At 54.2% G+C, this 10,495-nt stretch overlaps 1 protein-coding gene across 4 annotated transcripts; it reads right to left on the bottom strand.

Annotated features, from left to right (window-relative positions):
* Positions 1–505: 505 nt before the first annotated feature.
* Positions 506–9,111, bottom strand: KCND1 (potassium voltage-gated channel subfamily D member 1). Of its 4 annotated transcripts, none has more exons than XM_014790983.2 (7): positions 6,324–9,111; positions 4,448–4,610; positions 4,259–4,342; positions 4,072–4,170; positions 3,550–3,800; positions 1,745–1,923; positions 506–632 (listed from the first exon to the last, which is right to left on the bottom strand). In XM_014790983.2, exons 1-7 carry the CDS (start codon positions 7,442–7,444, stop codon positions 520–522), a joined length of 2,010 nt encoding a protein of 669 aa, XP_014646469.1. In that variant the 5' UTR covers positions 7,445–9,111; the 3' UTR covers positions 506–519. The 4 variants fall into 4 exon arrangements, with proteins under 4 accessions (XP_014646469.1, XP_087283485.1, XP_087283487.1 ...); XM_087427359.1 differs by lacking the exon at positions 506–632 and having other exon boundaries at positions 797–1,923; positions 6,324–7,566; positions 8,889–9,110; XM_087427361.1 differs by lacking the exon at positions 506–632 and having other exon boundaries at positions 797–1,923; positions 6,324–7,486; positions 8,889–9,110.
* Positions 9,112–10,495: the final 1,384 nt, after the last annotated feature.

Below are 10,495 nucleotides of genomic sequence, written 5' to 3'. Positions count from 1 at the left end.
CTGAATCCAAGGTCTGTCTTCTCAGTGCTCCACAGAGCTCAGTCACACACTAGCCTAGTGTACCCGGGAGCTCAGAAGAGAGAATGTAGGAGACATCCACAAGGAAGGGGAATTTGCCAAACTGAGAGATGCTTTTCATTAGGGTTCAATTCAGAGCTGTTTGCTGTCAGGAAGCCTCGGTTTAAGTCTCCTCTAATCAAGCGTGTGCTACTCTGGGTCTCAGTTCCCCCATCTGTGAGTGAGGGAGCTGGAGCAGATGAAGTTCAAGGGGCATGTCTCACGACCTCCTAGCCTGCCTTGCTGGCTGTAGATTCAACTCTTCAAACCACCCTCTTTCATTTCTCCTAGATCCCCATCTTCCAGAACACGTCACCAACCATCCACCTCCCGTACCTTTACCCACAACCAGCCCTTCTCCAGCAATACTTTGAAATCATAGTATTGTTAACCCCCTAGCCCAACCCAGCCCCCAAACCCACAAAGCCAGGAGGTGCTCAGCCTCATCTCTCCTCTCAGATTTTATTGACTGATGGAAACTACATCTTTGTCAGCCTCCAACTCCACAGGGACAGTGCTGGGGACAGGGAACCTGAGATGATGCCAGATTTCAGCCTGAGAGCAGACACAGAGTTCTGGAAGGTGACCCAAGAGGGAGAAGAAAGAGGAATATGTGAAAAAGCATTGTGGGAGGAGGAGGAGGAGGAGGAGATCAATAAGTTCCTCCTGCCTCCTACAACTCCCAGAGTTCAGGAACAACCCAGGCCCCAGCCCTGATGCTTCTGGACTCCTGCCCAAGAACATGGAATTAGCCCGTGATCTCCAAACACAGCCCTGCTCTTGCTAGCTGCCAGGTCTTATCTCAGCCAGTCCAGACTCCAGCCCAACCCAGGAAGGGAGCAAACCAGAGAAGAGAGAAGGAGGAGTAGTTAGAGGTGACCCCTCTGATTAGGGCAGATGTAAATGCTGCAGCAAACTGGGCAAAGGCTTTGCATAATGTCATGGCAGCAACTGCTATTGCTAGAGTTGGCTGGGGGCCCAGCAGAGGATGGGGTTGTGGGGACCCATTTCCAGCAGCCAGGGAAGGCGGGTGGTGTTTGTGCTATCTGTGTGTGTTGGGAGAGGCAGCCTGACCCCTGAGCCAAGGTCTGGGGGTGGCAGGTCACTGCTGAGGCACAGCTCATGAAGCCTGTGGTTGCATTCCAAGCTTCAGAATCTGGGAGTTATTGGGCCTGGTGGAGGGTGGGGACCTCTCCTAAAGGCCAGATCAGAGGTGAGAGTTCTTTTCTCTGAACCTCCAAACCTCCACAGCCCGGCCAGAGAGAAGAGGAAGCCTCATCTCTCCTTCTTATGCCGGAGCTCAGATGTCAGGTGGGAGCCCAACGGCCCGAGGGGAGGAGCATGCAGGAGGCCAGCTCAGGGAGAGGGGCCAGTCCCAGTGTGCTGGGGCAAGGAGGCCAGGGGCGCGAGGAAGCCCAGCTCTTCAGCACCCACCAGGAAAACTGTCTGGGCTGGGGGAAGTTTCCCATTCCCTGGCTACTTCCCCACTAGGTAGGCCATTCCATGAAACTCCATTGCATAGTTCTCAGTGCGGGGCAGAAGGGGTCCCCAGGCCTGCCCCTCTCTGCCTCTCCAAAATATGGCTTTGGAAAGGAGTCCCCAAGAATCAAGAGGGCCCTCTGGATGGGCGAGGCCGCCCCTCACAGGGAAGAGATCTTGACAGTCTCAGGGAGGAGGCAAGGGGTACCCAGGCTGGAGTTCCTGAGGGTGCTGCTGGCCCCACCGCCACCACCAGGGGAGGAAGGTTGGCTCTCATCTGGGGTGTTGGCAGGAGGGGTAGGGATACTGATGATGGCAGCCACGAAGTCCTGGCTTTCACAGTTCAGGTCAAGGCTGTCATGGGGCTTGGCATTGAGGCTTGAGCGGCTGTGGATAGGGTGGGAAGATGGAAGCTTCTTAAAAAGTCATCTTAATACTTGCCACATCAATCATGACATTTATTGGGTGCCTACTGAGTCCCTGGCACTGTGCTAAAGGCTTCCCCTGACTCCTCAATTATGGTGGTACAGAGTGAGGGCTCTGGAGTCAGTCCTGGGGTCGAATTCTGGTCCCACTGTAACCACTCTCAACCTCTTTTTTCTCTCATCTGTAGCATGTGAATAACAGTATTTCCTCTTGTAGGGTAGTTGTAGAGAGTAAATGAGATAATAAATGATACAAAGTGCTCAGAATAGTGCCTGGAACATAATGAGCACACACACAAAAATGTTATCTATTATGGTTACTCTTTACAATGCCAAAGTCCTCACAATAGTTGACAGTAAGATCTACAAAATCTGGTCCCTGTTCCTTTCTGATTTTACCTGCTATCATTCTCCCCCTCATTCACTCCACTCTACTCACAGTAGCTTCCTGGCTGTAACATGGAGATGCACTCCTGCCTCAGGGCCTTTGCCCAGGCTGTTTGCTATGCCTGGAAAGCTCTTCCTCTAGATATCTAGATGGCTCACTCCATCACCTCCTTCAGGTCTTGGCTCAGACATCACCTCAGCAAAGCCTTCCCTGAGCACACTATTAAAACTGCATCATAGAGGGCTGGCCCAGTGGCGTAGTGATTAGGTTTGCATGCTCTGCTTTGGTCGCCTGGAGTTTGCAGGTTCGGATCCCAGGCATGGACTTACACACTGCTCATCAAGCCATGCTGTGGAGGCATCCCACGTACAAAATAGAGGAAGACTGGCACGGATGTGAGCTCAGGGACAATCTTCCTCAAGCAAAAAGGGGAGGATTGGCAGCAGATGTTAGCTCAGGGCCAATCTTCCTCACCAAAAACAAAACAAAATAAAACAAAACAAAACACAAAAAAACAAACTTAGAAAAACACAAAACAAAAAACTGCATCACACTCTGTTCTATACTCTCTATCCCCCATCCTTCATTTATTTTTCTCTTTGGCACTTAACATACTATATCATCTGTGTACAGTATTTGTTTATTAACTGTCTCATCCCACTAGAATATAAGTTCCAGAAGGTCAGGGATTTCTGTCTGTTCTACTCACTGCCTAAAGTGACTAACCTCCTAAAGTGAACTCCAAAGTGCCTTAAACTGTGCCTGGCATATAGTAGGTGCTCAATAAATGTCTGTTGAAAGAATGAATAAAGAATGAGGAGTTCCATGGGCTGGCCCCATGGCTTAGCGGTTAAGTGCGTGCGCTCCGCTGCTGGTGGCCCTGGTTCGGATCCTGGGCGCGCACCGACGCACTGCTTCTCTGGCCATGCTGAGGCTGCGTCTCACATACAGAAACTAGAGGGATGTACAGCTATGACATACAACTATCTACTGGGGCTTTGGGGGAAAAAATAAAATAAATAAATAAAATTATAAAAAAAAAAAAGAATAAGGAGTTCCAGGACAGATAAGCCCAAGCTCCCAGCGTGGAGGAATTTGGGTTCAAGCTTGACTTGCTAGGCCTGGAATCGTGAAATCTCAGAGCCCCTGGTCCAAGCTCTGAGCTTCCCCAGGGGTGGCCAACAGGTGAGGGGTCCTTACCTCTGAGGGGCAGGGCTCCTCCGCAGCCCTGCCAGTGTGTCCAGCTCTTGCATGCTGCCACGGCTGACCGAGGCAGTGGAGTTGGCAAGGCGGATGGCACGGCGCTTGGCCCTGCGGGGGCAGCAAGAGGACAGCAGGCTGCCAGGCCCCACTGGCTGGGAGGACACAGAAGTGCTGCGGCTGGTGTGGCCACCCAGTGAGACAGCCCCCAGAGTCTCACTGAAGGTTAGCTCATCTGTGAACTCATGGCACTGTGGGCAGAAGGTAGAGACTATCACAAGGCACCACACAGGAGCTGACCCCATGCCCAGGCCTTTGCTTAGGCTGTTCCTTCCTGTCTGGAAGTTGCTCTCTCTTCCCTTCCCTTGCCCACCCTTCAAGGCTCAGCTCTATTGGGGCTCTTCCAGGAAGCCCTGTGTGATTTCCACAATTAGCAGTGAGCCTCCCATCCTCGGGAGGGGGCTGGCTTGGCAGCAGAGGGACGCCCTTCATTCTGCCACGCCACCTCTCGTTAGGCCTCACCGTCGTCTTCTCTAGACAATGCAGCAAGTGGTGATGTTGCTGCTCGAAAGCAGAACGGTTCCTGACACACAGTGCCTGTTCCTCCCCACTGCCACTGTCCTGGAGTGGATGGAGCAGAGGGATAAGGTCAGCACCTTGCTCCTCCCATCAATGCTCACCTGCAACCCCAGTCCGGGCCCTTACCCACCTCAAGGCCCCCGTTCTGCTTGTACTGCAGGAAGGCATTGGTGGTACCACTCTTTGCCAACCGGATCCTTGCTAAGCGCACCTTCTACAGAGAGAGGAGGAGATAAATGATCAGGTGGGTAAAATCGAGAGTAGTAGACTGGCTTGGGCTATGGGGAACAGGAGGCACTCAGATGGAAGGTGCAGTTACCTGCTGTGCTCGGCGCTTGTCAGCACGCTGGTTCTGGTGGTAGATGCGGCTAAAGTTGGACACAATGACTGGCACAGGCAGGGCAATGACCAAGACGCCACTGAGTGAGCAGATGGATCCGAAAATCTTGCCAGCGATGGTGCTGGGCACCATGTCTCCATAGCTGGGGTGGTGGGAGGTAGGCCAAGGTCAAGAAAAGTGCCCACCCACCTCTCAGTCACCCTCTCCATCCCATCCAACCTAACTCACTCTGCGACCCTGGCCAGGTGCTCAAACTCTCTGAGCCTCAATTCCTTGCTCTGCAAAATGTGAGGAATGACCTCTCTGGCCACTAGTGGGGGTCAAATGAGAAATGGTCCCTCAGCCCCTACCCTCTGCTGCCCCCATCCGAGCAGCACACCAGGCATCTGAGTCAGCTTGAAATCTATTAATACCAAGCATAGGGGAGAAGGAGGAAATCACAAGCAGTAATTATAACCTCCTGGAGAGAGAGTCCCACCACCACAGGCCAGCTGAGGGGCTCTGAGTCCCGAGAGCAGTGCTCTGTTACTTTTGCATGCATCTGTCTTACCTGCTGTAAGGTAGGATCCCTTCTTATTCTCCCAGGGGAAGCCTTGAAACTGTCCTCATATGAAAAAATAAGGTGGCGCCTTGAAACTCCCCCTTCCCTTTCTCCATGCCACTCCCTCTTCCCACAGAGATGGAGCAGAACCAACCTTACCAACTTGTTTCACAGAGGGGAAAACCGAAGCTCAGGGAGGTTCCATAACTGACTTGCTCAAGATCACACAGCATACTTTTGTTCTAACCATAGGACCAATCAGATCCCCTCCACAGAAACGCAGCGTCTGCAGTTTTTGGCCTTTGCTCAGGCTGTGTCCCCCTCCCCCGCAGGATGGCTCTTCCTTATTTCTTTATTTTAACTCCCTTAAAAGTCTCTCCAACTTGGCCATTTCTGGCTCTGTGATGTGTCATCTCAGACAGTGTCCTCAACTATGAGACACGGGCAGCCACCCACTCTCCTAGGGTTGTTGTGAGGCCTGAATAGGGTAAAGGCATCAAAATACCCAGTTCCAACCCATTCTCAGGGCTTAATATTTGTTTGTCGATCCAATCCTGAACCTCCAACCAGAATTAATTTCTACTCCTTAGAAACCTCATCAGTTTTCCTGTCTCTCTATCAAGGCACTGAGCAGGCCCAATTCATGCATTCAACAGATACTGAGCAGCAACTGTATCCCTAATCCCAGTGATGGAAATTTAGAAAAGGATCACAGTATCTGCCCTAGACAATGTTTTTAAGAACAACCTGAGTTTGGTGATTCCATTTGATGCTTTTATCCCAACTGTTCCCTCTCAAGGATTGGCAGTAAAAAATTAATGCTGAAAATATCTTGTTCTGGGGAACATCAAGGAATCACAAAGCCATAGAGGTAGTGCCCCACACATCAGATGATTCTAGAGGGTTGGGAAACATGGGGTGCTCAAGATGGAAAAAGGGGTGATAGAAAGCCAATACCTTATTTATCCTGTGCTAGAAACATTCAGAGAACTTTCACTATCGTGATGTCATTGGATCCCCTCTACATGATGAAGGGATCATCATTTCTCATTTTAGAGAGGGGAAAACAGGCCCAGAGAAAACAAGTCAACAGAAAGAGTGTAGCTAAGACAATCCTTGAATCTAAGTCTGTTGTCCTGGAAAATCAAGGCATTGTCAGAGCTGGGAAGGATTTGAAGATTAGTCCAACTCCCTCAGTTTTTACAGATGAGCAAACTGAAGCTCAAATAGAGACCATTTCTCTATCCTTAATTTTACAGAAAGGTGAGTGTAATTGACTGATCGGGCAGCTCCCAACACAGAGTCTGCACTCACCCAAGTGTAGTCATGGTGACAATGGTATACCAGAAGGCCGCAGGGATGCTAGTAAAGTTGGTCTTGTTTGTGCCCTTCTCGGCATAAAACATGACAGTGGCGAAGATGATGATGGCCATGGTAAGGGAAAAGAGGAGAAAGCCCAGCTCAGAGGCACAGCTCTTGAGTGTGTAGCCCAGAATCCGCAAGCCCTGTGAGTGCCTGGAGAACTTGAAGATGCGGAACACCCGGAACACACGCAGGGTGACGAAGGCGCCCGAGACATCCTCGTTCTTGGGCACGAAAAGCCCAATGTAGTAGGGCAGGATGGCCACCACGTCGATAAGGCTCATTACACTCCGCAAGAAGCGGCAACGGCTGGGGGCAGCGAACAGCCGCAGGAGGTATTCGCCCGTGAAGATGAGTACACAGGCCGTGTCCATGCAGAAGAAGGCCAGGGGGAAGCGGTCACCACAGGGCTGCTCCCGCGGGGGCCGCCGCGTGGGGCCGCGGCACGGGATGGTCTCGACCACGTTGGCGATGACCGACACAGCTATGAAAAAGCCGGTCACATAGTAGAAAACGAGGGCCGCGGTGCTAGTGTGGGGGTTCTCGAAGGCCCGCCAGAGCCGCTGGCGCAGGGACCTGCCGGCCGGCAAGGTGGGGCCGTCTCCGCCCTGCTCGGCCTCCTCGTCCTCCGCCAGGCGCTCGGCGTTCTCCTTCTTGCGGTCCCGGTACTCCTCGAGACAGCAGTCTCCGACGAGCTCCGGTACCAGGCCGTAGAAAGCCAGCTCCTCGTCGAAGGCCTGGATGCACTCCTGCCGCGGGCAGTGCAGCCTGCCCGTGCGGTAGAAGTTCAGGACGTGCCGGAACATGTCCGGGTCGCGGTCGAAGAAGTACTCGCCCGAGTCCGCGTCAAAGAAGAATTCCTTCTCTGAACTGCCCAGTAAGGTGTCGGGGTAGCGGTCCAGAGTGTTCTTCCAGGTCTCAAAGCGTCGCCCGCTCACGTTCACCACCAGAACCTCATCCCCTCGAGATGCCTTCACCCCTGGCGCTGGCGGCAGGGGCTGCTGGGCCAGCGGCAGCCAGCCCACTGCGGCCGCCCGTGCAAAAGGCAGCCACGTGGCCACACCTGCCGCCATCCTGCCGAGCCCCAGGCTCTCGGAGACTTGGGGGACGGTGGCCTTTAGGAAAATGTGGCTGTCTCCAGGATGGTGGGGGTTGGAGAGGCCCTGGGCCACTCGCACAAGGAAACTGGGGACGTCTAGAGAGGCCAAGGTGAACCAGGAGGAGGAACTAGAGAGAAGAGCAGGGGCTTGGGGGGCATTTAGAGGGTCTTGGAGGGACCTGGGGGATGTCTTGCCTAACTGAAAAGGGGCGTCTAGAGGGGCCAAGAAGGATCTGAGGGAGTATTTAGAGCGACTGAGATGATTCTAGAGGGGTCGGCATGTGCCTGAGAGATGGCTGGGGAGGTCTGGGGGGCGGGCAAGAAACACTGGGGAGTTGTCCACACTCTCAAGAGTTCTGACGGAAGGAAGAAGGGACTGGACCATTTAGCGGGGTTGGGGAGGGGATTGGGGCATTCAGACGGGTGAAATGGGACCAAAGGGGTTTGAAAGAGGCTGAGAGTGTCTGGAGGGGGTTCAAGAGGGTCTGAGAAAGGTGAGGAGGGTTGTCTACACCCTCAAGACTTCTGGGGAAAAGATAAGGGGGTTGGAACCCCCTGGTGGATCTAGGAAAGGGGTCGGTGCATGCTAAGGGGTGGCTATAGAGCCAGGAGGTTGTAAAGAGGCTGAAAGGTGTCTTGGGAGTGCCTAGAGCTGCGAGGAATAACCTGGGGGGGTGCTGTCTACACTCTACAGGAGTTCTGGGGAAGGGGGGTGGCCTAGTGGGGCTGGAGAAGGGAGTGGGGTATCTAAATGGGTAGATGTGGGGCTGGGTTATTTTTCAGAGGCTGAGAGGTGTCTGGGGAGAGGGGTGTCTAGGGGGGCTGAGAAAGCCTGCTCTATCCTCTCAAGAGTTCCAGTGGGAGGAAAGGAGCCTGGGGAATCCCACAGGGCTGGGGCTCAATTGGAAGGAAGTTGGGCACAGCCACAGAGCACCCAGAGGACTGAAAAAGACTAAGATAACAGGAGGAGGGGGTCCCCCCCAAAATAGGTTGGATAGCAAGGTGGGGTGTTGAAAAGGAGTTGGGTGTGTCTCCAGGGAGGGGGTGCTGCTGGGCCTTGCAGGAGTCTGATGGGGGAGGCCAGGATAAGTCTGCGTCCCACCGTTGGGGGCTGGTCTGGGGAAACCACACCCCGAGGGGCTGGCGGTGTGTGCTGGGCAGCGGCAGTAGCAGCAGCGGCAGCAGGAAGAGAAGGAAGAGGAGAAACAGCCACAGCCACAGCCAGGCCTGGGAGAGGAGAAGGCAGCACAGGCAGGGGGAGGGGGCTGGGTCCCTGGAAGGAGGCTCTGGAAGGACAAGGTCCAGCAGGACCCCTGGGGACTGTCCCAGGATGGGCTAGGGCGTGGGGGCTGGACCAGGGAAGGACAAGGACAGCGCTGTTAGTGGCCCCCTCCCCCTCCCCATAGGGCCGTCCTCACCTGTGTCCCCGCTGCAGCAGCGGCCACAGCGGTGGGGCTGGGGGTACCAAACACCGGAGCTCCTGCCCCCCTCTGCAGAGCTGCCCGAGTTCTCCTCCTCCTCTAGCTCTCACTCCCCGCCCCTCTGAGCTTGCTGGGAGATGGAGAGAGAAGCAGGGAGGGGCCTCGTAGCTCCCAGAGCCCCCTCCCCTAGGACAGCCCAAGAGGGACCCTGGGGAGACTCCGCCTCTTACCAAGCTGGTTGGGCCTCAGTAGCGTCATCTGGAAAATGGGGGTGGCAGGGAGCTTTGCCAGTTCTCCCCACCTCCTTCCTGGACTCCCCCCTCTTCCTGCCCGGCTCCTACCCCCTCTGCCCCCAGGGGCCCCCACCCCCACCAGTCTGAATCAGCAGCACTTAGCAGATCCAATCGATGGAGAGGCGTCCGTTAATGGCCCCAGAGCGGAGTGCCATGGGGAATGATGCAGCGCTGTGTCCCCTCCCTGCCCCCCCAGGCTGTAAAAGAGCTGGAGAAGGCGGGGATGAGGGGAAAATTGGTGGGGGGCATTTCTCTAGATGGCCAGGCCCCCGAAGCTGCTCCCTGGGGGGGGCGTGGGTTAGCGCCCAGCTCTAACCAAGACTGCTGCTGTGGGACTGGAGCCTCGTCCTTCTCTCTGTTTTTGGATGTAAAAGGGGGGGCGTAAGGGGAATGCAGGTGGGGACAAGACAGGTCTCACTCCCATACCAGTTTCCCTCCCAGGCAGGCCCCAATCTGAGGGGCAGTCTCCCTCATCTGTCCACATCCAGGAGCCTCAAATCATGCCTCTTCCCCTAGAGGGCTCTGCTCCTGGCTGGCAAGAGTACTGGGTACCCAGTGGCTCTAGCATGGGTGGGTTCTTTTTTTTTTTTTAAAGATTATGTTTTTTTTTTTTGAAGTGACTTCTATTTATTTATTTATTTTTTTTCCCCCATCCTTCTAGTTGCTGTATGTGGGATGCGGCCTCAGCCGGTGCACGCCCGGGATCCGAACCCCGGCTGCCAGCAGGGGAGTGGGTGCACTTAACCGCTAAGCCATGGGGCCGGCCCTGCATGGGTGGGTTCTAACCCCAGCTTTGCCATTGACTTGCTGTGTCCTTGACCAAGTGACTTGCATTGTTTCCTCAGTTGTCGGACAGTTACCCCAACTTGATAGTGTCATTGGGAGCGTTCAATAGAGTGATGTGAAAGGGGATGGCACAGGGCATGGCACACAGAGGCAGCCTCATCTTTAGTAATTAAGGGGTGTGGCAATGGGAGAGCAGTAATGCAGGGCCAGTTTTAGCCTTTCAATCGATTTACCCACCCATGTAATCCTCCATTTGCTCACTCATCACACTCTTGGTTTGTCCATTTCTCCATCCCTCCACCCACCAACCACCCACCTATCCATCCATTCTCCCACCCACACAACCAATCACTGGACCCATCCCTCTAACCACCCATCTGTCCATTTAGTCATTAATCCACCCACCCACTCACTCATCCATTTGTATATTCACCCCATCCACCTAACTATTCACCAACCTATCCATATGTATCCCCCTCCACCCATCTATCTGTCCCTCCATCCATAGCCCTGCCCATCATTTAT

This window comes from Ceratotherium simum, chromosome X (genome assembly GCF_057802395.1).
Source record: "Ceratotherium simum simum isolate JZ-2026a chromosome X, ASM5780239v1, whole genome shotgun sequence".
Lineage (NCBI taxonomy): Eukaryota > Metazoa > Chordata > Mammalia > Perissodactyla > Rhinocerotidae > Ceratotherium > Ceratotherium simum.
Note: the sequence above shows the minus strand (reverse complement) of the source record. Positions and strands in the feature narration are given on the sequence as shown.